Source organism: Anolis sagrei, chromosome 5, assembly GCF_037176765.1.
Source record: "Anolis sagrei isolate rAnoSag1 chromosome 5, rAnoSag1.mat, whole genome shotgun sequence".
In the NCBI taxonomy this organism is placed as follows: domain Eukaryota; kingdom Metazoa; phylum Chordata; class Lepidosauria; order Squamata; family Dactyloidae; genus Anolis; species Anolis sagrei.
Window position 1 is genome coordinate 164,167,608 of NC_090025.1, and position 26,704 is coordinate 164,194,311.

The 26,704-nt window shown below is 41.1% G+C and overlaps 1 protein-coding gene across 2 annotated transcripts in view; it reads left to right on the top strand.

Moving 5' to 3' along the window:
• Positions 1–13,371, top strand: part of CSNK1E (casein kinase 1 epsilon) — a 47,591-nt gene extending 34,220 nt beyond the window's left edge. For both annotated transcript variants that reach the window (XM_060777042.2, XM_060777043.2), the window contains exons 6-11: positions 2,062–2,232; positions 4,120–4,268; positions 5,640–5,832; positions 7,425–7,564; positions 9,460–9,525; positions 11,827–13,371. In XM_060777042.2, the coding sequence (XP_060633025.1) occupies positions 2,062–2,232; positions 4,120–4,268; positions 5,640–5,832; positions 7,425–7,564; positions 9,460–9,492 (686 nt within the window). In that variant the 3' untranslated portion in view covers positions 9,493–9,525; positions 11,827–13,371. The remainder of the gene's footprint in view (positions 1–2,061; positions 2,233–4,119; positions 4,269–5,639; positions 5,833–7,424; positions 7,565–9,459; positions 9,526–11,826) is intronic.
• The last annotated feature ends 13,333 nt before the right edge of the window (positions 13,372–26,704 follow it).

Sequence of the window (26,704 nt, forward strand, 5' to 3'; positions counted from 1 at the left end):
ATTGGAGATTATTGCCCTCATTTCTTGGTGTTTAAAAACCTGCCTAGGCCGAGATTTCTTTTGTGGCCACTGCCTGGAGAGAATAAAGTTGGACCAAAATAGATGATTTATGTTATTATCATAGTCAGATTTATGTTATAATATTAGATATAATATGTGCGTGCAAACTTGATTTATGTGCGTTTTAAAGTGATATACATTCACTTTTTTGAGATTTGGGCGGTCTGTTAATCTACTTGTATTTGCTATGCTTATTGTATAGGCATTGAAAGTTTGCCATCTGTTGTTGGAACCTGCCCTGAGTTCCCCTGGGGCAATAGGGCGGAATAAAAATAAAGTTGTTGTTTTTGTTGTTGTTATTACCTGCTCTAAACTTTCATACATTGGATTGCTCTGTGAGATTGTGCTTGGGACGTCTCTACACTAGGAAAATCACATGTGTTTTTTTATTTTTCAAATCACACCTATACACTATTCCCTTTTATGCTAACAGTACAGTGAATTTTATTCATCTAAGTCTTTGCTTCTAGAAGCTATGCCCTGGAGTTTGGGTGGTGGTTATTTCTCCATTCATTTAGATTATTTATTTTTTCATTCCAGTTTTTGTGATATGATTCCAATAGGCAAATGGCACAGATATGCGGGGGGGGGGGGGGGGGTATCTATACAGAGCAAGATGTTTTCTTAGCAAATTGGGTGGCAGCGGCCAAGCCCTAAAAATCAAGGCTACAGTCCATCTTAAGTCCATAGATATCAGTGAGCTTAAGGATGATATTGTTTACTTAGTGCACTCTTTCCTGTGTCAAAGTTAACTGCAAGAGTATTCTGTTATTGTTGTTTAAAACAACAAGATTGGGTTTTGTTTTTGTTTTTTTACTAAAAGACTGGCGCATTCTTCTGCTTTGAGAGGATTTTGGGTTTGAGGAAGAAGGCGTGGGCCACTGAAATTTGTTGAGAACAGTAACAAACATGAAAAAGCAGAAGGATAAACACCAGTGACCATGTTACATTGAATCAAAAAAGTAGTCTAGCCATGTGTGACTTTTAAACAAATGTAGCCTTCAATCCAGTTGTTGCTTCTTACTAGAGTAATCCTACTGAATCAGTTGGTACATGGTTAAGTCAACACATAACTAATTTCATTAATTGATTAGTCCTTGTCTGCTTGGGACAAAGCTAAATTTCAACTTCTCTTTTTAAAAAATGACATTATCCTTTTCCAACCATGCATTAATGAAAGAACTGATTAGAGGCCTGCCTCTTAACTGGAGGATTTGTTGGTGTTATTGTTAAATCAAATTTCAAGCCACCAAAATGGAGATAAAATTCCAAATCATGAAAAATCTGACTGTCAGTGCCACTGTTGCTGCAATCAGGCCTATGAAAATCACTCTCCCGAAGCTCCTGTTTGTTTTAACAAAAAAGTCTCATAAGTATTGACTGTTCTGTAAAATGGTGTGAGGGGGAAGCCAACCCAGACATTTGTGCTGTAAGTTGTGGTTTGACACCAGGATATAGATAGGTGTCACCCTTCACGCAAATAGGCAAGTGAACAGAGTGTAGTCTTCTTCCAGATTCTATGCAGAAACTAAAGGAAAGCGGATTTTTAAAGATAGGCAGAACTGATTGTGCCCTCTCATCAACCTAAGTTTTGCTAGTGTTAACAGGGCAAGCTACAGTGTTTGCTTGCATTGTTGCACATACTGTTTTAATCCTCTTTGCAGTTATAAGGCCGTATACTTTCTGAACACTTTGGATGATTTGTTTAAAAACACCAAATTCAGTGCTTTTTCTGCCCTCCTGTGGAATTGCGCAACATATAAAGCCTTGCCTAGAGCTGAAATTTCCACAGGACTTTCTCAGCAATTATGAGCACTAAACACAGATTGCAAATATAAATACATGCTTGGATTCTGGGTGGTGTTGCCCAAACTCTGTATTCTGGAGCTTTCCTGTGTGTGTCTTTTGATTTTTCTTCCCTCTCCCCCTTTATGATGTTGTTTGAGCTCTTGCTGGAACATCTTTGCTCATGTCTATGTGTGTGTGTCCCTCTCTTTCCAGAACAAAGTCGCCGTGATGATTTGGAGAGCTTGGGCTATGTGCTGATGTACTTCAACCTTGGCTCACTGCCTTGGCAAGGTCTGAAGGCTGCTACTAAGCGCCAGAAATATGAGCGCATCAGTGAGAAAAAGATGTCAACGCCCATCGAGGTGCTCTGCAAAGGCTACCCATGTAAGATTTTTGAGCACTTTTGTATGTGCCAGTATGTGTTTGAGGTCTTCTGCATGCATTCTTACTGGCCTTGCGGCTCCTAGAGAAAGCAATGTTTCTAAGTTCTGCACATTTCAGTTCCTCTTAAACACTTCATCTGCGTATATCATAAAATGACTCAGATTTATAGTCTTAACTGTCACAGATGCTGTGTGACCCTGCTGTGAACGTAGGAACCAGGAAAAACTGTTGTTTGCCCTTCAAATGCAAAACACTGGATCAACAATTGTATTTTTTTTTCAACAAACACTGCCTCTAGTGGCCATCTAAAGACTGTAGCTGTGAAAGCACTGCAAGCCGCCTAAGTCCTTTTGGGAGATGGCGTAAATAAAGTTGTTGTTGTTGTTGTTGTTGTTGTTGTTAAACTATTGCAAAAATTACTGAATGTTGACTTACCCTAGGCAACTGAGTAAAAGGCAAATGTTTAAACTAAAAATATCAAATTACATAAAGGCATCCCTCTTCTCTGACAAAATGCTTTTTCAGCCATTTAGAATTTTATCCAGAACTCATATAATCAATTCAGGACCTGCTCTTCCATCCTTTGTTGAAATAAAACTAAATTAAAATCAACCAAATTATTGAATTATTACAAAAACACAACATAGGTTTCTGCATTTTTATAATTTCCAGTGCTCTGTTGGATGAGCAGCAGTAAGATTCCCTTTAACAGACTAGCAAATGACTTGTCAACTAGCTGGATCAAGGCTGTCCTGAGATTTACCACTATTTAAATGTGGTTTAATAGAACCAGACACTCAAATCCTTTCTATCAAGATCAGCACCATGGGTCCTCTTTTTCATCATACACCTCCCTGACATTCCATCAAGCAGGGTCATGTTCTGTATGATTTATGCATCATGTTCTGCATAATTCAGCACCTCCTCCCAACTGTCCCCAAAAGCCACTCAGCTGTTGTCTACATCCCTGCCCTCCCACTTAGCAGATGTTGCCGCCTCCTCCAGTCCATTCCCCCCTTTAACACTTAAAAATTGCCCCGAGGTTTTCTGGGAAATGAAAGATGGCTGTGCTTCACTTCACAGCACACCCAGCCTAAAAGAAGAAGGGGGAAAATGGGTGGGTGCAGCAAGCTTGTGAGTGCCACAGTGGTGAAGACAGCTGCATATTTTTATACTTATGTCATAAGTAAATGCAATGCATTTTCAGTATCACTTGCATGTACTTAATAACATAAAACTCAGAGTAAGATAACTAGTCCTATTATGGTACCATTTTGAACCCCTTTTTTCTATGAAAATGAAGAGGAGCATTGCTATCATAGGGGTGGCATAACAGTCTGGGTGCAGTATTTTTTCTGTGTATTTGAGTAAACTTATTTCTGAATTGTGTGTTTGGAGTACTTTTTTATGGGCTGGAGCAACAAAAAAAAACACAACAACAAAGGAGGATATTTATATGAAAGTTACCATTTCAGATGAGGCTTCAATACCCAAGCCAACAACATAAGCCTTCTCCTGACCATGCAAATATATCGAGGGTACTACAACTTTATGATCCCATCCTACTTAGTCTCTGATGGTTGACAGGCCAGAACAAGTCTCAAAAGAAGAACACAATAGTGAGATGGACTTCTGTGGGTTTTTTTTCTTACTGTCCTCCTCATTACTTTTTGACCTTAGTTTGAAAATTAACTAAATGCAGAGTGATGGGCCAACTTTCGTGCTCAGAATGAGCATACATATACCATGCTGCTCTAGAGTCTTTATAATTTTATAAATTCTGAGGATTTATAAAAGGGAGCCTTACATAAGGCGATGGAAAGATTATCAGTGCCTTTTTTGGATGGTGTTGTTCTAAGATAAATCCTTTGCCTTCTCTTCTACCAGCTGAGTTCTCTACATACCTCAACTTCTGCCGCTCATTGCGATTTGACGACAAACCAGACTACTCTTATCTGAGGCAACTGTTTCGCAACCTCTTCCACCGCCAGGGTTTCTCCTATGACTATGTGTTTGACTGGAACATGCTTAAATTTGTAAGTAACTCTAACTTGCATTTTGGCTTATGGTGCAGTATGGAATAGATCTTGACCAGTCTTGAAAACTAAACAGATTCAGGCTTGGTTAATACTTGAAATGAAGACCATTCGAAAATACCAGGAGCTGTAAACTATTTTCAGGGGAAGGCAGTGACAAATCTGCTTGAATAAATCTGGCTAAGAAAACACTCATAGTGTCACTATAAGTCACAATTAATTTGAAGGTATAGCAACAGCAAATGTACATACTAATAAGCTTTAATCCTGGCTACTATGTGGAATGCTCTTCCATTAGAACTTAACATGCTTCAAACATGATTCGTTTTCATTTTATGTTAAAACATGTTTACATGAGTAAGCATTTCCTGTTTATTCCAATCTGGCAACTGTTTCTTGGGCTGCATCAAGAATGTGGCCCAAGTAGTTCATTCTTAGTACTGGAATGTGTATTCCTACATATCTGCAGTTGCTTTGTGCAATAAGAAATCTTTAATCTGGTGTAGAATTTCATATCCTCCAGTCTTAACTTGTGTATTTTCCTCATAAAAAGCTGTTCAGAACACTTTATGGCAGTATAAAGAAACTTGAGAAAAAACTGCATAAAATCACAGGCGCAGACTGAATACTGGATTTCCAGCACTACTGTGCTCTGCATGGTTGCCTCTTAGGCTGTGACAAAACTTTGAAATGTTACTTTCTCAGATCAACTCCCATGATCCATACCAATGGAAAATCTAGGAAAATTTTCAAACTGGACTGAATTTGGCAGCTTTGTGATAGAACAGTTCAGGAAGTACCATCGTAGCTTGGTCCAAAAGAAGAACCAAATTTTCTAAAATACTTTGTTGTTTTATTTGAACATGTTCCAAGAACTTGTCAATCATCCAAAAGAGTTTTTGTACTTTATGACCAGTGAAATGGAAGGTAATGGAGATCTAGTACTCATTACAGGTCTGCACAACCCGCGGCCATCCAGGTGTTTGAGGCTCCAACTCCCCAAAGCCCTAGCCAGCTTGTTCAGCGGTCAGGAATTCGGGGAGCTCAAGTCCAAAACACCCGTAAGGCCATAGGTTGTACAGGCCTCACTTTTAAGATCTTTTGGTCCAATCTTTTAGCCCAATACACACACCCTTTTCTATCAAATACTACTGTTGATGTTATAGTTACACCATCTTTATTTGTATCCCTTTGCCCCAAGATCGAAATCCAAGTCAGCTTGCAAATTAAACTCTTCTGCAGGATTCAGCATGTGTTATTCTAGGAAGTGTTTTTCCTCCATTTCTTACTATTGCAGTTTATAGGAATGTGGTGGTTGGTCCCTTTTTATTTGCTAAAGCCTAAATGACTTGGGGGGCATTTGATGTTCAGGGAGCGGCCCGGAATCCTGAAGACATGGATCGGGAGCGGCGAGAGCATGAGAGAGAGGAGCGGATGGGGCAGCTCCGGGGTTCTGCCACACGGGCACTGCCCCCTGGGCCTCCTGCCGGAGCCACAGCTAACCGCCTCCGCAATGTCGCTGAGCCCATGGCGTCTACACCCACCTCCCGAATCCAGCAGTCTGGTGAGTCAGATATTATTATTATTATTATTATTATTATTATTATTATTATTATTATATTTATATTTATACCTTGCTTTATCTCCCTGTAGGGGACTCAAGGTGGCTTAACATGAAACCATCATTTTAATGACTACTGTTTTAATTATTTATGTTATGTTTTTAACAGTTTGTATAATTAAGGCATTGAATGTTTTGCCTGAATATATGATGTATGCTGCTCTGAGTTCCCTGCAGGGTGAGGAGAAGCGGGATATAAATGAAGTAAATAGATAAATCAGCATAAACATTTAAAATACACAAATACACAAATATGCGAACATGAAAACTGGAATTGGGCTCAGAAACAGACTGGCAGCCAGTGGACCTGCTGCAAGAGGAGTGTTGTGTGCTCTCTGTAGCCAGCCCCAGTTAACTGAAGTTTCCAAGCCATGTAAAGCATGTTACAGTAATCCAGACCAAACGTAACTAAGGCATGTACCACCATGGCCAGATCTGGCTTCTCAAAGAATGGGAACAGTTAGCATACAAATTTTAATTGTGCAAAGGCCCTCCTGTCCACTGCCGATATCTGGGCCTCCAGGTTCAATGCTGATTCTAGGAGGGGCTCCAAACTGAGCCTGTCTTCAGGAAGAGTGTGACCCCCATCCAGCACAGGCTGAATTCCGATTCCCTAATTTGTCTTCCAACTGACCAGTAGTACCTCTGTCTTGTCTGGATTAAGTTTCAATTTGTTTGCCCTCATCAGTCCATTACTGATGACAGGCACTGGTTTAGAGTCAGGACAGCTTCCTTTGCATTAGGTGGAAAGGAGCAGTAGAGCAGGGTGTTATCTGCATATAGGTGACACCATACTTAAAAACTCGGGATGACCTCTCCCAGCGGTTTCATGTATATGTTAAACAACATGGGGGACAAAATGGAACCCAGAGGAATCCCACAAGTCAACGGCCAAGGGTTTCAACAGGAGTCCCCTAGCACCACTTTCTGGGTATGGTCCTCCAGGAAGGATCGGAGTCACTGTAAGACAGCACTTTCCAATCCCATCCTGGTAAGATTACCCAGAAGGATACCTTGGTTAATGGTATCGAAAGCTGATATGCCACCCTCCCAGTGGAGTATCAGGCCAAGGAAAAACCAAATATCTAGATGCATATTTCTTTCCCAACTAAAATAAAGCCTGAATATAAGTAACTACGTTTGTTGGTTGTTGTGCTGGCTATATTATTCGTTAGCTACATTTCTCCCTCACATTTCCTCCAGTAATCTCAAAGTGATGAATGTAACTCCACTCCTGACCACCTTAGCCACACAGCCTTATGAGAAAGGTCAGACTGAAAGTGCCACCAAGGTCAAGTCATGACCGTTATGGTTGAACCTGATTCCCCACTGTTAGATATAGATTGTAATCTCTTAAATTCCACTGGCATTCATTCTTCTCCTCTTTCACTTACTGTATTCCTTCGACTGTAAGGCGCCATCGATTGTAAGGTGCAGCCCATTTTGTGACATAATCATATAGAGAAGAGTATGTCTTAGAATTGAAGAAATTCAGTATATTGCTTATGTTATAAATACATATCCTCGCTTTTCAGGAAACACTTCCCCTCGAGCAATTTCACGAGTGGACAGGGAGCGGAAGGTCAGCATGAGGTTACACCGAGGAGCCCCTGCCAACATCTCCTCCTCTGACCTCACAGGACGGCAAGAGGTGTCACGAATTTCAGCATCACAGGTAGGTTCCTATTGAAATTTATTGACTTGGGACTGCTTGCATTATTTGGCATCCATTAGAGCAGGCATGGGCAAACTTTGGCCCTCTGGGTGTTTTGGACCTCAACTCCCACAATTCCTAACAGCCTATCGGCTGTTAGGAATTGTGGGAGTAGTAGAAGTCCAAAACACCTGGAGGGTCAAAGTTTGCCCATGCCTGCTCTAGTGGATGCCAAATTGGTTCTATGAGGGGCTCCTTTAACGTAATCTTTGCTGAAAATTATAGCAATTACATCATTGCATAAAATGGTAGAAATTACTAAATTCCACTTACAGTATGTATAATTACAAATCCTGCCAGACCAGCCTAACAACTAGGACAGCTGTGCTTCAGTACTTTTCAGAATATGAAACAGTTTTAGTCAGAATCCTTGTGTGAAATGTGTTCTCGTGAATGGCAGCCCCTTCCCCAAATATTTTCAACAGAAAGCACCATGGCTACCAGTTGGTGTTCCTGCCAAAATTTGTAATGGGATTTTAAAGATTGATAATATTACCTTGAAGTCATCAGATAGTCATCATAGTTGTTGTACTGTGGATTTTTGCACTTTTGTCTGCTCACATCAGCAGAAGGCAAACTTGCTAATCCCCTTCCAAGGTAGCCCTATTTCAGTAATCTGACTTAGAGTTTATTTGGATTATGTCCAAAATGTGTTTAGCTGTGCTTGGAACCACTACCTATATTATACTCAAGTATAATTAATTTAAATGTATAGTGTCTAGAACAGTGGTTCTCAACCTTTGGTTCCCCAGGTGTTTTGGCCTACAATTCACAGAAATCCCAGCCAGTTTACCAGCTGTAGGGTTTCTGGGAGTTGAAGGCCAAGACATCTAGGAATCCACAGGTTGAGAACCACTGTTCTAGAGCAAGGAAGGTAATAGTACTGTTCTATTCTGCTTTGGTCAGACCTCACCTGGAATACTGTGTCTAGCTTTGGGCACATAATTCAGGAAAGGTACTGACAAGATTGAACGTATCCATATGCAGATGACCAAAATGATCAAAGGTCTGGAAACCAAGCCCTATGGGGAGTGGCTAAGAACAAGTGCATAATAATAATAATAATAATAATAATAATAATAATAATAATAACCTTTATTTATACCCCGCTACCATCTCTCGCAGGACTCGGTGCGGCTTACAAGAGGCCGAGCACAAAATACATCAGAACAAAAAACACAACCACAACAATACAATACAACAATACATAACTCATAGCAAAGCAAAAACAATAACAAAATATCACGACGCAATTTAAAAACCTGGCAGGGCCAAATGTAAAGATTAATTTTTTTAAAATGCTGGGCATGATCAGGTGAAAAAGGATGGATATTTTGGGGGGTAAGTGGGTGTGCAGACAATTCTAAATCTCTCATAAAGTGCATTTGGGACATATTGCTTGGGATTCCTTAATCTGGGAAGGCACACTTAAATGCATGTTTTCCAGAGTGTCACATATCAGGAGGATGTCCCCATCTTTGCCTGATTAGGTTCACAATCTGAAAAACCTGGAAGTAGCTGTAGCTAAGAGTCCATTCTAACCATTTGTATTGCTCCAGTAATTCCAGCAGGAGACAGAACATAGTCCTCCATTTTTAATTGATGTATGGATGGGTGTACATTTGGCCTATAACATTTGGATTCGGGCACATACTGTCTTGAACTACAACTCTTGAGAATTTCCCAGCCTGCATGGCCAGTAGCCATTCTTCCTGAGGGATTCAGAGATGCAATACAGAAATAACCTTTCTGCACTCGGGGAAGTTCTTGGACTGTAGTTGTTTTCCCTCATGCAGTTTTTCCTTCCTATGGTTGTCTTCGACATCCTACTCACTTCTATGACTGTTCATTTTCAGACAAGTGTGCCATTTGATCACCTGGGGAAATGAAAAGTGGATTCCACCGGACCAGTGTTTGCTTAGGTGAGTGTCTGCCTTGTTGTTTTTATTTTATTTTATTTTAGAGCAGAATTACAAGTTTGCTGAGCTAAGTATATCAGCATTCTGCCTTTCTTCATTTACTGCAAGAATAGCTTCTTATAGTTGGGGAAATAGGATAGACAGTGATTAAAAACCTGTGATATATGGTTCAAACAGATTATTTCTTGGCTGGAAAAAGATTTTGTCATGTTTCAGACCAAACCCATGTTCCAGAACAATGTCCTACAGCATTGGATGTAACTACTTCAGACTAGTGTGCAATGATACAGCAAACTTTACAGTACTGTATAGGACTTTGAAAACATGAAGCCCTAGGCATATTAAGAGCTGTTCAGCTGTGGAACTCTATGCCCTGGAGTGTGGTGGAGGCCTCATTCTTTGGAGGCTTTTAAATAGAGGCCGGGTGGCCATCTGTCAGGGGTGCTTTGAATGTATTTTTCCTACTTCTTGACAGAATGGGGTTGGACTGGATGGCCCATGAGGTCTCTTCCAATTCTATGATTCTAAGATATCTGTTAGGGCAGCAGTTGTCAACCCTGTTTTTACCCAGCACCCCTTTAAATGTCTTTTGTTGCCATGGACCCCTTAACATTTAAAATCTTACAAGTGTGTTTAATGTTGATTTAAAGTTTCTCATTAAGGGTCTTCCAAACTCTCCTGTTACAATACTTTAATTAGAACAATTCCATACAAATTCTGCCCATTTCCTTCACAGTCACAGATACTTAATGCAGATGTCTTTGCTTTCATGTGTTTGCATATTTTGTTCTAAATCAAGTTACTATTCCCCTTTTCCCCCAAAGAGAAAAGAAAAATAGGTGGGGGAAAACCTCCATATAAAATCGGAGTACCTTCTGTTTTAATTATTATTTCCTTGACATGTGGAGTTAGTCTTCTCAGAAAAGAAAAGAACCCCCTCCCTTCCTCTTGGCCCATCTGACATATCCAGCATTTAGAAGACAAGCATCTTTAACTTGTTCTGGTTGCTTTCCAACATGTAAAATAGTGCCTGCCTTTCTTGCCAATATATTCTGAAGCTGACAGTGAGAAATAGGGAGCACTCTAAATACTGTTATGCGTTTTAATTCTAAAACTGTTTAATGTCATAATCTGTAGTCATTTTCTCTTGTGCAACCAACATTAAAGGTATAGAAGTTTTACAACTGCAATTGCACAAGTACTGTATATACTTATGTATAAATCTGAAAACTAGGTGCCCCCAGAGGCACAATGGCTTAAATCCTTGTGCCGGCAGAATTGTTGACCAAAAAATCGGTGGTTCAAATCAGGGGAGCGGGGTGAGCTCCTGTCTGTCAGCTCCAGCTTTTCATGCGGGGATATGAGAAAAACCTCTCACAGGATGGTAAAAACATTCGGGCGTTTCCTGGGCAATGTCCTTGCAAGCAGCAAATTCTCTCATACCAGAAGCAACTTGCAGTTTTTCAAGTCACTCCTGACACGAAAAAAAAATATCTGATAACTGGGTCAACTTATCCAAAGGGCAGTGGAATGACTGTACTTTAATTCTTGTCTTGATTTTAGTATTGTTAGCAGCAATTAGTTTCTTTTTAAGAGAGAAAAGGCCCACTGGTGGCACAGCGGGTTAAACTGCTGACCTGCTGAGCTTGCTGACCGAAAGATCAGTGGTTTGAATCCAGGGAGCAGGGTGAGCTCCTGATGGTTAGCCCATCTCCTGCCAACCTAGCAGTTTGAAAACATGCAAATGTGAGTAGATAAATAAGTACCACTTCCGTGGGAAGGTAACAACATTCCTTGCAATCATGCTGGCCACATGACCTAGGAGGTGTCTAAGAACAAAGCTGACTCATCAGCTTAGAAATGGAGATGTGCACCACCCCCAGAGTCAGACATAAGTAGACTTAATGTCAAGGGGAAACTTTTAGCTTTACTAGCAGCAATGAGTTTCTTTTTAAGAGAAAAGACAGAATATAAATTATTATTATTATTATTATTATTATTATTAACCATCCCTTCTCGGAGTAGAGAGGCAAAAGGCCTTTTTGAATGCCTGGGCAAGAAAATGGTGGCAGCCAGGGGCAGCCCCCACCCTAAGATGGTGCTGGAAGTTTCTTTCTTCTATGAAATGACCTACAACTTATCCATAATCATTTCAAACTCCATAATGTGCCTTCTGTTTATATATGAGATGGACTTCTAACACAAGTATATGCATTTTTCATACTTTAGCAATAAGACTTCCACTGTCCTGATATTGCAAAGGGAAAGTAATTAACCATATTCTTTCTTTCCTTTCTTTTCTAGTGTCTTCACTGTATTTTTCTTTTGAAAAACAAAATAACAAAAAAACCAATTAAAAAAAGAAAAAACCGACAAAAAAAACCCAACTTTTTTTCCCGCCAGCCACAAGGAGGGGACCTGCCCTGTGCTGGCGTCCATGTCTTTTCTGAGATCGCCGACTGCGTTCCCGAGCCCAATTGCCTTCAACAAGTCACCAACGCAGGAGCCTTGCAAGAAAAAATTTAAAAACCACCTCTGCTGCTATGATGCAGCTTCGTCTCATAGGCCTTGCCCCCATCTCACGCCAGCAGGCCATGGCCAGCCAACCCTGCTTTCCACTTCCCCTTCCCTTGTTTGTTTGTTTTCTCTGGATCTGTTTTGTATCATTCAAAACAAAAGACTAATTCCCTGATTCCGTGGGTTTGTTTGTTTTTTAGGTTCAGTTTGTCAAAGATGGAACGGTTTCCGGTATAATTTTTAAATTATTTGGGGCAGGGATGGGGGGGGAAAAGGGTTACCGAAGACTTTAAAATTCCAGCCCTGAATAGGTGGCTTGACATTCATTTCCGAATGGACGCTAACTGCAGGCGCTCGCTAATGAAGGAAAAAAATGGCGGAAGGAGCCTACTGTGTGTGTCTTCAGGCTTTCTTTCCCTAGAGGACACCGCTGCCCCACTGCATGCATTCATGGGCCAGTTGGCATGCCACTGGCATACCAATAAGGCAGACAATAGTGGCATCACGGCAGTTGTGTGCCCTATGGGTGAAGGATATGTGCTGCGCAAGGCAGGAGCAAATGTGAAGGACATGGAAATGTAAACCTGCTTCTCTGGCAGGAAGTGTGTGTGCAGGGGTTTCTCTCTTGAAAACAAACCCCTGTTTGTGTGTGTTTAGTTTTATATATTTCTTTTATTTTCTCTTTTTTTACTTCCCCGGGGAGACGGGGAAGATGTTGATGAAAAGGGAGGGGGGTATGTCAAATGGGAGCGGGGAGAGTAGTTTTCGTTGCAGAGGTTGTTCCTGGCATCACCCATTTTTTGAAGGACGACCCAGCCTCAGACGCACAACCTCCCTCAGTGAAAGGTTTCTCCCACCTTCCTTTCTTATCCCATGTATTGTTTTGAAATGTTAGGGTTTTTTTTTTTAAAGCTTGAGAAAATCATCTTGGGTTGTACATTGGAGCAGTCGTAACCACGCCCTCCAGCCTGTAACTTGGCACATTTTTTTAAAGATACGTTGGACAGTATGGAACCATTGGAAGCGGGTGGGGCTTGGCTTTTTGGTTCTTTTTATTCTTTCTATTTAACACACAGCTCTTTTTTTCTGTTTTGTTTTGTTTTTTCCCCCTAATTTATTTACCCTGCTGACTGTCTCCCCCTCTCTCTCCTTTTTTTTAATTAAAGTAAAATAAACTTTTTATTACTTTGTAATTTTAAAGAAAAACTGAAAAAAAAACCTTGAAGAACTTTGGGGGGGATTTTGTACTTTTTTCCTGTGTAAATATTGGACTTTTTTGAGCTTTATTGTGGTTGTTAATTTGAAGTAATAAAGTAGAAAATGACAAAGTGATTGAAGCATCTGTCCCTTTTTTTTCCCCTTCATCTTTCTCTCACCCCCATCACTACCAGTTCCTTGCCACCAATCTGGCAGGAAGTATAACATTACATATATCCTCCCCCTTGCTCTGTTTCCAAGTTCCAGGAAAAAGATTGACTGGGAAGAGAATGTACACCATTTGGACGAAGCCTAAAAATAACGCTAACCTGGCCTTCAGATCTATCATTGATACTGGTCTGATAGAGGAAGAAATTTGTGAACACGCAGTCTGTGTTTTGAACTTAAGGAAAATATAATGTATGGAAGCTTCAGGGGGCCTTAAGATCTTTTAAAATTGATATTCAAAGTTGGTAAAAATGCAAAGTGAATAAACATGAATTGAATGTATTGTCGAAGGCTTTCATGGCCGGAATCGCTGGGTTATAGTGAGTTTTTTGGGCTGTATGGCCATGTTCCAGAAGCATACAATTATTATTGTATTATACAGGAGACAAGATGGAACTTTCCCAATGTTTTCTTTTTATTAGATTTATGTTTCATTATTTTGTGTTCACAAAGGACTTTTATCACATGAGGCTGGCAAACCAGCATTGAAACTGAACTGTCACTTTTGGTAATGCCCCCTATCACATGACACTGTGCACATGCCAATGACTGCCTGCCTCCTCCAAGCAATTAATCCATCAATATATTGTCGAAGGCTTTCATGGCCGGAATCAATGGGTTGTTGTAGGTTTTTTGGGTTTTATGGCCATGTTCTCTCCTAACGTTTCGCCTGCATCTGTGGCTGGCGTCCTCGGAGGTTGTGAGGCCTGTTGGAAACTATGAAAAAGCTCTAAATGCTAGGCTGCAAGTTTCAGAAGCCCCAGCCAGCCAAACACAAAAAGCAGGAATGTTAGGTAGGCACTGCACCCAGGAGGGTCATCTCTGGTCTTCATTGCTGAGTTTGTTTTCTTGACTACAAACTACAGGGAGGGATCCATTGACCACAATGATGTCATTCAGAATTAACAATCAGTTCCCATTTCTTGCTCTCTCTCCTTGAAAAGGATACAGTTCTTCTCAGTATTGAATCCTCTCATCTCCAATCTCTTTGTCTGCTCCAGCTGATTATCTCCTTTCTTTTGCCACTCCTGGCTCCCCTTAGGCAACCTCCATGTTTTTAAGAGGAAGATCTGGCAAACTTGTGCAAACTGGCTGAACGACACTACTGAGTGCTCATTTGAAGATGGTACAGATCATTTGGCAGCATTTAGTATTGGATCACAACCTCCATCAAGCTTCTGAAGCTGATCACTAAACATTGGATTACTCAATTCCAACATCTCACTGATGCCATTGTTGATTTGAGTTGGTATTCTTCTCCCACACCATGTCCATAGTGACTTGCTTAGTGCTGCTATTTGGTGGTTAGAGGAGACTGAAGAGGACCTCTTCATTTTTGTCTTCCCTGCTATAATATTTTTGTGCCACAATGAAGAGCCTTCCATGTGAGGACTTGTATACTATGAACCAGCCAGGCTGCAGAGGAAAAACATGGTCTCCTGGATTCCAAAAGTATTGTTTACCTGCTCTGGGGAACTGCCAGTTCTTTTCCTGCTAAGGCATTTGCTGCAGCAAGAAATTTACTTTCAGGGATTTCTAGAGTCCGATTGTGCTAAACTGAGGAGATCTTCAGAGCAAGACACTGCATGGGTGTATGCTGCAGAGAACAACCGCGGCTGCAACATTTGATGGAAATGCTGATTGTATAATGGGTGCTCCCTAAAGATTATCATGCACCACAGCTTGTGATCAGAGATTCATCATATGGAAATACTTGCCCTATCAGGAATTGAACCAGGATCTTCAATATACAAAGTGTATGCTCTTCCAGACCTATGGTTCCTTCTCTAGCAATGATGAAACCTGTCATGAGATGTGAACTCCTTTAAATATTTAGTTTGATTATAACACGACTCTAGAAGCAGCAGACATGAGTGAACATTTTGCTTAGGTCTGAGCTCTATGATTAAAAGATATGATAAGAGTTATTCAGCTGGAGAAAGGTAATGTGCCAGACAATGTTGTGGCTATATCTTTTTAGAGGGCCCAGGTACATTTCAAGGCCAAATCTAGAAACTAGGCATGGTTAGGTTTGGTCGGAACCTTCATAATTCAGAATAAATTTGGAGAGATTTGCTTTTTGAAGTGATTTCAAAATTTTTAAGGAAACCAGAAGTCCCTTTGCCCTTCCAAAGCTTTTTCCGCCATTTCTGTTATGAAGCAGTAAGTGAGTCGGAAATGATTCAGTGTTTCCCCGCTTCTGGTCCCTGGCCACAGCACAAGCCTGGGAAGCTGTTTTAAACAAGAGTGGATGACTTTCCTCCCTCTCCTCTCCCCTTGCTCCTGCCTCGAGCCTGGGAAGCATTTTAAAGCAGAGTGGATGACTTTCCTCCTTCTCCTCTCCCCTTGCTTCTGCCTTGAGCCTGGGAAGCGTTTTAAAACAGAGTGGATGAATTTCCTTCCTCTCCTCTCCCCTCGCTTCTGCCTCGAGCCTGGGAAGCGATTTAAAGGAGACTGGATGAATTTCCTCCCTCTCCTCTCCCCTTGCTTCTGCGTCAAGTCTGGGAAGCATTTTAAATCAGAGTGGAAGGATTCACTGTCTGTTTCCACAAAGGAAGAAAAGGACATTGAGCCTTCTCTGCCAAAGAGGTTTTTTAAGACCACCAGAAATACATGTTTACTGATGATCTTTGGCAACCCCTCTGAAATCCCCTTGTGACCCCCCCCCCCCAAAATGGGTCCCAACCCCCAAGTTGAGAAACTAGTCTAACAAGTGAGAACAAGATTAGGTAACTAGAAATGATGTTTTGTCACCTTTGCACTGAGCAGGAATAAAGTTTTCCCAGCTGTGTTTTTCATAATCTCCAAACTACTAGTTTTAACCCAGAATAAAGATTTCAAGGTCTGCTTTGGGCAAGACAACCTTTTCCTAGTTCTATTTCAGAAAGAAGAGAGAAACCAGGACATTTTAAAGGCCACTGAGAAAGTGGGACAACAAAGGATTAACTCGGGCTATGCTTTTCAAACTAGGACAGTGGGAGAGACGGCTATGCATTGGTCTGCCCTCAGGCCAAGAAGGAAATTTCAATCTGGCTCTAGCCATATAGGATTTGGTGTCAGAAATGGAGCAAAACGGGAAAAATAAAGATGGAAAAAAACACCAAGCACCAATCCTGTTTCCTGAGACAGCTAGTATTTCCTTGCATAGACTGTTCTCCTGAGCCATGTCACTGCAAAGCAGTGAGGAACACACAATAAAAAAGTGATTTCACCCTGAGATATTTTCCCTTGCAATGTGTACCTTCAAGCTGCCTGCCGACTTATATTGTATTATAGGGTTTTCTTAGGCAAATATTACTTGGGAATAGTTTTACTAGTTCCTTCCTCTGAAATATAGCCTATAGAACCTGACTTTTTTTTCACCAAGTGCCAAAGCTATTTTTCCCACCCAAGTACTAATCAGAGTCAACACTGGGTTGTTGTGTGTTTTCCAGGCTGTATGGTCATGTTCAAGAAGCAGTCTGACCTCACAACCTCTCAGGATGCCTGCCATAGATGCAGGCGAATGTCAGGAGTGAATGCTTCTGGAATATGTCCATACAGCCCGGAAAACACACAACAACCCAGTGATTCTGACCACAAAAGTCTTTGACAATACAGTAAACACTGCATAGCTTCCAAGATCAAACAGGGTCTGATGTCTTCAGGTATGCAGAAAAGGGCCCAGAGCTCTGAAATGTATAGGACTCTTTCTATGGAAAAAGGCTAGTAAATAGGTTATTGGGGATCCCTTATGTACAGAGATCTTATATGGTAAGCAAACCTGAATTCAAATTTCAAGCCGTGCATCTGAATGTAAGATGCTTACCTCACCGATAAGAAGGGCATCGTCAGCTTCTCAAAAGAGTATTAGTGAAAAGGTGCTGAGGCTTTTCTCTTGTTGGCTTATAATTGCTTATGTTAATCAGCTTTGTGATACATGCTAATAAGGTTGCGAGGTATAGTATGGGAGAAGGCTCTTTAATAGCCGAACAGAGCTTGGGCATTTTACTTTTTTGTACTGTTCCCAAGGTCCCAGCATTAAAGGGGTAGACCGGAAGTTGTTCCTCCAAAACAAGCTTTTCTGTGTTATTTCTTGAAAAGGTTGGGTCTTATCATCAATGGCAAAGATTCAACTGTTATATTAAGTTCTGTATAAAAAATTGAAGGTGCCACCATTTCCCCACTTTTTTCATCAAAATGTCTTTGGAAAGTCCTGTGAAAGATGAGAGCACTTGCTTGTTCCAAAACTTTTTTAAAAATGAAACCTTGTCAACTACTGTGTTGTCAAAGGCTTTCATGGCCGGAATCACTGGGTTGCTGTGAGTTTTCCGAGCTGTATGGCCATGTTCCAGAAGCATTCTCTCCTGACATTTTGTCTGTCGCAACTCAGGATAGATTCACCTTGCTCAGAACACCACCACACACCAAGGTTTTGTAGTTTATTGAAGAAAAAGCAAAATCATAAACATAGAAATAAGGTTGCAAAAGTTCAATAGCCAAAACAGAGTCTTAAATGCAAAGGCAGAGTTTCCAAGGTCAAAAGGCAAATAACATAAAGTATAATCCACAAGCAAGAATCCATGGTCAAACAAGAATCCATGGCAGCATGATAATGTCCCCAAAAACCAAGATCAAAACCAAAGTCCTAAAGAGCCAAAAGCTTTCCCCAAAAGCCGAGGCAATTCCAGAGAAGTTAACAGGGTGTAAGCAAAGTTGCACTGACAAAGGATTTACTTAATCAGATCGTTAAATATTATTTCCTAGCATGAAAGCATTGTGTTGACCTCAAACCTCCAGTTTGTTAGCAAGCCGAGCACTTCAGTGTACCCTTTACTGCAAACAGTCCTCCCTAACTAAATACCCAGAACCTTCAAGGCCAAATAACTCATTATCCTCGGACTGGGCAGCCTGAGAATCGATAGCCACTGAGCTCACAAATGGAGCGGTTGACTCCTCCATCAGCAGCTGTGAAGTTTCACTCAAATCATGACCATCTTCTAAAACAACATTCCTTTCCTTGGGAAACTGAAACGCCGCCTCGTCTTCAGTATCAACACTGTCTGCATCAACAGGGACATGTTCAGAAATCTGTAACCCATCGTCCCCCTTGTCCTGAGGAAACTCAGGCTCAGAAAGTTCAGGCTTACACTGAGCCACAACATTGTCCACATTTATAGCAGGCATCCTTGGAGGTTGTGAGGTTTTTTGGAAACTAGGCAAGTGAGGTTTATATATCTGTGAAATGTCCAGGGTGGGAGAAAGAACTCTGGTCTATCTGGGACAAGTGTGAATCCTGCAATGTATTACCTTGATTAGCATTTAATAGCCTTGCAGCTTCAAGGCTTGGCTGCTTACCTCCTGGGGGAAACCTTTGTTGAGTAGTGATTAGCTGGCCCTAATTCTTTCTTGTCTGGAATTCCCCTGTTTTCTGAGTGTTGCTCTTTATTTACTGTCTTGATTTTAGAGTTTTTTCATACTGGTAGCCAGATTTTGTTAATTTTCATGGTTTCCTCCTCTTCCAAATCACTGTCCATCTTGTCAGAAATTGCTTTGGTGATTCTTAATTGCTGGAAAGACCATCTAGAGCAGTGGTTCTCAATCTTCTTAATGCTGCGACCTATTAGTACAGTTCCTCATGTCATGATAACACCCCACTATATAATATTTTTGTTGCTACTTCATAACTGTAATTTTGCTATTGTTATGAATTGTAATGTAAATATCTGATATGCAGGATGTATTTTCATTTGCTGGACCAAATTTGGCACAAATACCCAATAGACCCACGTTTGAATACTGGTGGGGTTGAAGCAGGGATTGGTTTTGTCATTTGGGAGTTGTAGTTGCTGGGATTTATAGTTAACCTACAATCAAAAAGAAGCAAACTTGGCACACAGAACTACCATGACCAACAGAAAATACTGGAAGGGTTTGGTGGTTTTTGGATTTTTGAAGTTCTAGTTCACCTACATCCAGGGAGTACTGTGGACTCAAACAGTGAGGGTTCTGGACCAAACTTGTCACGAATACTCAACATGCCCAAATGTGAACACCGGTGGAGTTTAGGGAAAATAGACCTTAACATTTGGGAGTTGGAGTTGCTGGGATGTATAGTTCACCTACAATCAAAGAGCATTCTGAACTCCATCAATGGTAGAATTGGACCAAACTTCCTACACAGAACCCCCATGACCAACAGAAAATACAGTTTTTTCTGATGGTCTTTGGCGACCCTTCCAACATCCCCCAGTGTCCCAACCCCTAGGTTCAGAAACACTGATCTAGAGATCAACTATTTGGGGTTTTAGCTCAAGATAACTGCAAGGAACTGCCAGCCTTATGGGCCCATATCTGATTGATTATAAAGCTACAGAGCAATGTGGAAGGCTATTTGTACAAAGTAGTGAAAGGCCACATGGGGGGAATCCATCTCTGCTTAGTGGTATTGTTTGTTTCTTCTCAAGGACAGCTCATATCGATGAATACCATCAGTGAAAAAGGGACAGAACCAGGAGTAGATTTTCCTTATTGATCATATAGCCTTTCAAAAGTAATCCCACAGCTGCCTCCCTTTGAATCCCTACATGTCAGTACAATGCCTCAAGTACAATGTACTGGATATTTTCCTCAAAATATACTAATTAAGAACAACAATACTCTTCACCTATTTTTTTAAATTGAAGCTCTTCAAGGCCATTACACTAAAACTTGTTACGCAATGTAATACACAACTAGGACAGCCAAACATCAATATAATGATTAACAATCACATTTCAATAACATTACAGTTTCTGCAAAGCAGATAAAAGAAATAACAGTATTACATGGTAAAGACCAACAGAAAAGATCTGACAGGTCAAGGAAAGAGTGAATTAGTATTATGTTTGCAACTATCAAGTATTTTTAAAATGATTGTCTTCACACTATCTATTATAGAGGAGGTGGAACAACGGGTTCAAGAAAGACATAATTTCATAATTTCAAGATAATTGCTTTTCCATATCTTCAGATTCTTTATTGATGGACTCTGCCATGAACAATTTTAAAAGGTGTTGTCGAAGGCTTTCATGGCCAGAATCAGTGGGTTGCTGTGAGTTTTCCAGGATGTATGGCCATGTTCCAGAAGCATTCTCCTGACATTTCACTCACATCTATGACAGGCATCCTCAGAGGTGGTGAGGTTTGTTGGAAACTAGGCAAGTGGGATTTACATATCTGTGAAATGTCCAGGGTGGGAGAAAAAACTCTTGTCTGCTTGAGACAACTGTGAATGTTGCAGTTGACCACCTTGATGACCATTGAATGGCCTTGCAGCTTCAAAGCCCGGCTGCTTCCTGCCTGGGTGAATCCTTTGTTGGAAGGTGTTAGCTGGCTCGGATTGTTTCATGTGAGGAATTTCCCCATTTTAAGTGTTCCTCTTTATTTACTGTCCAGCGTTTAGAGTTTTTAAAATATTGGTAACCAGATTTCATTCATTTTCATGGTTTCCTCCTTTCTGTTGAAATTCTCCATATGCTTGTGGATTTCAATGGCTTCTCTGTGTAGCCTGACATGGTGGTTGTTAGAGTGATCCAGCATTTCTGTGTTCTCAGATAATATGCTGTGTCCAGGTTGGTTCATCAGGTGCTCTGCTATGGCTCACTTCTCTGGTTGAATTAGTCTGCAGTGCCTTTCATGTTCCTTCATTTGCGTTTGGGCAATGCTGTGTTTGTTGGACCCTATGTAGACTTGTCCACAGCTGCATGGTATACAGTAGAGTCCTGCAGAGGTGAGAAGATCCCTCTTTGATCCTTTGCTGAACATAGCATTTGTTGGATTTTCTTAATGGGTCTGTAGATAGTTTGTAGGTTGTGTTTCTTCATCAGCTTCCCTATTGATGTATGGTAAGAATGCTTTTCCTCTGGGTGGATCTTTGTCTTTACTCTTGTGGTTTGTTCTTGGTCTTCTGGCTCTTCTGATGTCTGTGGTGGAGTATCCATTGGCCTGTAGAGAAGCCATTTAAATCCACAAGCATGTGGACATTTTGAATAAAAAGGAGGAAACCATGAAAATGATTAAGATCTTTAAAATCAGGACAATAAATAAAGAGGAATACTTTAAAAAAAAACAAACCAGGGTAATTCCAGACAGGAAACAATCATGGCCAGCTAACACCTCCCAACAAAGGATTCTCCCAGGCATTAAGCAGCCAGACCTTGAAGCTACAAGGCCATTCAATGCTAATCAAGGTAGTCAATTACAACATTCACATTTGCCTCAAACAGAGAAGAGTTCCTTCTCGCACCCTGGACATTCCACAGATACATAAACTTCACTTGCCTAATTTCCAACAGACCTCACAACCTCTGATGATGCCTGCCATAGATGTGGGCGAAACGTCAGGAGAGAATGCTTCTAGACCATAGCCATACAGCCTGGAAAACTCACAGCAACCCAACTTTAAACATTTTTTAAAGATTCAGAAAGCATTTTTTTCTTATGCAATTTTACATAAGGGACAACATTTTATTAGGCCACTGTATATAATAGGACATGAACATCTGGTTCAAGATCATTAAAAGTGGAAAGCACTCAGCTTGAAAGACAACACAACCTGTGTCCCTCAGACAAGGTTTTCCAAAATACCTTTCTAAGCTGTTCTCAGTCAGGTGTTGTTTAAGTATTGAGCGGTATTTATGGTATCCCATTTTTATTTTATTTTATTGCTGGATTCCTAGAAACATATAATAGTAAATGCAGCTCAATGGTTAAACAACAACTCAGAAGAGCTTAGAAAGGTATTTTAGAAAACCTTGTCTGAGGGACACAGGTTGTGTTGCCTTTAAGCTGAGTACTCTCCGCTTTTAATGATCTTGAAACAGATTTGACAGGATGTACACACCCACATGCTCACCTGATGGTTACATAAATCATTTCTGCTTCCCATTAGACCCGTAACGTAGAGTGTTCGCTATTGCAAGATGATACTGGGACAACTGACTCTCCGCAAAGCTTTGCATTCCAGCAAGGCTTAGCTGGCGGAGTGACTCAGTCCAGGCATCAGTTGTGAGAATTGCCCTACAGCAATGATGAAGGCCACTGATGATGGCAGTCTTGGTAATAGTCTCCGGAAATCCTCCTCTGCAGTCTCCTTTCCCGCTAGTAAGGTATTGCTGTAACACACACTTGGGGAATGTCTCACTCTCTTAATATTGCTAGGCTATCGCACCAGTTCCCACCATCTTGGCTGGAACCAGTTCACCACTAATTTACTAATTTGATTTTTAATTGGTTTCCTCCAAAGTTACATTCCCATTAATGGTATATGAATAACTTTCATTGAGTTGTCGAAGGCTTTCATGGCCAGAATCCACAGTGGTGCAATGGGTTAAGCCCTTGCGCCAGCAGGACTGCTGACCTACAGGTCAGCGGTTCGAATCTGGGGAGACTGGGTTGAGCTCCCTCTGTCAGCCTCAGCTCCCTATGCAGGGACATGAGAGAAGCCTCCCACAAGGATGGTAAAACATCAAAGCATCCGGACATGCCCTTGCAGATGGCCAATTCCCTCACACCAGAAGCAACTTGCAGTTCGTTGTAGGTTTTTTCGGGCTATATGGCCATGTTCTAGAAGCATTCTCTCCTGACGTTTTGCCTGCATCTATGGCAAGCATCTTCAGAGGTAGTGAGGTCTGTTGGAAGTAGGAAAATGGGTTTCTTTCTATATCTGTGGAAAGACCAGGGTGGGACAAAGCACTTGTCTGCTGGAGTTAGGTGTGAATGTTTCAACTGACCACTTTGATTAGCATTTGATGGTCTGGCAGTGCTTGGAGCAATCTTTTGTTGAGAGGTGATTAAATGTCCCTGATTGTTTACTCTCTGCTGTTTTGCTGTTTAAATTATAGAGTTTTTTAATACTGGTAGCCAGATTTTGTTCATTTTCATGGTTTCCTCCTTTCTGTTGAAATTGTCCACATGCTTGTGGATTTCAATGGCTTCTCTGTGTAGTCTGACATGGTGGTTATTAGAGTGGTCCAGCATTTCTGTGTACTCAAATAATATGCTGTGTCCAGGTTGGTTCATCAGGTGCTTTGCTAGTTCTCAAATCGCTCCTGACATGAAAAAAAAATGGCCAGAACTCACAACCTCTAAGGATGCCCGCCATAGGTGTGGGCAAAATGTCAGGAGAGAATGCTTCTGGAACATGGCCATACAGTCCCGAAAACTCACAGCAATCCAACTGTCATCATGATACCATTTTCAATTATGAATATAATCCAAACATCCAGATCTTTCTGAGCTTCAGTTCCCAGCATATTTTTTTCACCGTAGGCAATGCTTGATAGAAATTATGGGACTTTCAGTCCAACATTTGGGTGTCAACATTATTCCCTCTCCTAGTTCAGAAAGAAAGAAAATTTAATGTCTTGAGCATTAAAACAAGTTAATTACAAAACTCATATGTTCTATTCAGAATGTCCACACTCCAGTTTTTATGGAAAACGTGGTCTGAATTGTATTGTCGAAGGCTTTCATGGCCGGAATCACTGGGTTGTTGTGAGTTTTGTGAGCTGTATGGCCATGTTCCAGAAGCATTCTCTCCTGACATTATGCCTGCATCTATGGCAGGCATCCTCAGAGGTTGTGAGGTCTGTTGGAAACTAGGAAAATGGAGTTAATGTCTAGGGTGGGGGAAAAAACTCTTGTTGGTTGGAGGTAGATGTGAATGTTTCCATGGCCACCTTTATTAGCATTATCTGGCTACCAGTATTAAAAACCTCTAAAATCATAACAGTAAATAAAAAGCAACACTCAAAAACAGGGGAATTCCAGACCAAAAACAATCAGGGCCAGCTAATCACCTCCCAACAAAGGATTTTGCCAGGCAGTAAGAAGTCAGATCTTGAAGCTGCAAGGCCATTCAATGCTAATCAAAGTGGTCAATTGAAACATTCACACCTACCTCAAACAGACAAGAGTTCTTTATCCCACCCTGGACATTCCTCAGAAATATAAAACTTCACTTGTCTTTTTTCCAACAAACCTCACAACCTCTGAGGATGCCTGCCATTGATGCAGGCGAAATGTCAGGAGAGAATGCTTCCGGAACATGGCCCTACAGCCCTGAAAACTCACTGCAACCCATTGATCTGAATTCATACATCTGTTACATGTTGATGGAAATGATTTTGTTTTGTTTTCGTAAAAGCATTTTGACTCAATTTCAGCCAAAAGAGTGGATTTTTTCAAATCCTGCTTCTTCGTAAGAGTTTGGGAAGGGATAATAACAGCTTAAAGCTGTTTGCAATTACCTGCTATTTTAAATTTCTTTTTAAAGAAAAGGACTTCCAAAATAATTATGAGAAAATAGAAATAATGTTGGCTATTAAATATTTTCGCTTAATAATAATAATAATGATAATAATTTTTTACCCACCTTTTCTTGCGGCTATATAATATATTAAAATATACCTAAAATAGGAAAGCCTGCAGTATCTCCAACAAAATTCTACCATCGGCTAGCAAAGAAGACAGTCCTTTGGACAGATATGTTGCCACATACAGAAGGTGAACCGTTTCTGTGGCAAACTGCCTCCTGCCGTGTTCAGTTCATTTCGTCTCACGCTCCCAGCCTCACGCCAGCTGCTCAATTTCTATGCAGTGCCACAATAGCTGCTGAAACACCGTTGGAAAACCTCTAAGCATTGCCTTCTTTCATGAGTTTTCTGTTCCTTATCCTTTTTTGGGAACCATTCACTTGCATGGTACTGTGCTATACAGCTGTGTACCATGAAATATAATAGCAGCATTTTGAAGGTGGACTTTGAAGATGAACTAATAGGCATTTTGCTAGGAGGATGGATGACAGACAAATATGACAGACAGATACAGCGCACCATGATGTCTATATATGCCCATGTGTTTCTGGCATCATATCAGCAACAGAAAGCAATATGAGACTTGGTGCACTGCACAAGGATAGGGCATTTGGCAATTTGGGGTATCAGCTGAGACAGGCATGTAGCCGGGGGGAGGGGGGGGCTCGGGGGGCTTCAGCCCCCCCGAAATTCTCATGGTGGTTCGCGAAAAGGCCTTACTGGTGCATTATTTAAACTGTTATGTTTATTCATATCATGATCTGATCACCATACTCAATATATCCCATATGCATGGGGGTATTCGGGTAATGATACAAAAGGTTTGCTAGGCTAGACCCTCTTTCACTCAGACTCACCCCCCCCTTGAAAAAAATTCACCCCCCCCCCCCGAAACGAAATCTTGGCTATGGGCCTGAGCTGAGAACACCTCCTTATAGTTTCCTCCAACATGATTCCTTCCTTTACCTTTTTAAGCATCCCAATGATACATTGGTTCCCAGCTGGTTTAAAAGGATGTGAGAACTCCTTTTCTCTGACAGTTCACAGGATGATAATTCAAAGCCCGTGTCAGGGTGAATTCCTGACATTTAGCCCAACTTCTGCCAACCTAGCAATTCGAAAACAAAAAAAAAAAATCATAGAATAAAAAAATCAAAGAATTGGAAGAGACCTCATGGGCCATCCAGTCCAACCCCCTGCCAAGAAGCAGGAATATTGCATTCAAAGCACTCCTGACAGATGGCCATCCAGCCTCTGTTTAAAAGCTTCCAAAGAAGGAGCCCCCACCACACTCCGGGGCAGAGAGTTCCACTGCTGAACGGCTCTCACAGTCAGGAAGTTCTTCCTCGTGTTCAGATGGAATCTCCTTTCTTGTATTTGAAGCCATTATTCCATGTCCTAGTCTCCAGGGAAGCAGAAAACAACCTTGCTCACTCCTCCCTGTGACTTCCTCTCACATATTTATACATGGCTATCATATCTCCTCTCAGCCTTCTCTTCTTCAGGCTAAATATGCCCAGCTCCTTAAGCCGCTCCTCATAGGGCTTGTTCTCCAAACCCTTGATCATTTTAGTCGCCCTCCTCTGGACACATTCCAGCTTGTCAATATCTCTCTTCAATTGTGATGCCCAGAGTTGGACATAATATTCCAGGTGTGGTCTAACCAAAGCGGAATAGAGGGGTAGCATTACTTCCCTAGATCTAGACACTATGCTCCTATTGATGCAGACCAAAATCCCATTGGCTTTTTTTGGCGCCACATCACATTGTTGGCTCATGTTTAACTTGTTGTCCACAAGGACTCCAAGATCTTTTTCACACGTACTGAAATGTGAGTAGATAAATAGGAACCACATTAAAAAAAAGTGAAGAGGTATTTTAGGCATGGTGTTTCAATCAGAAAA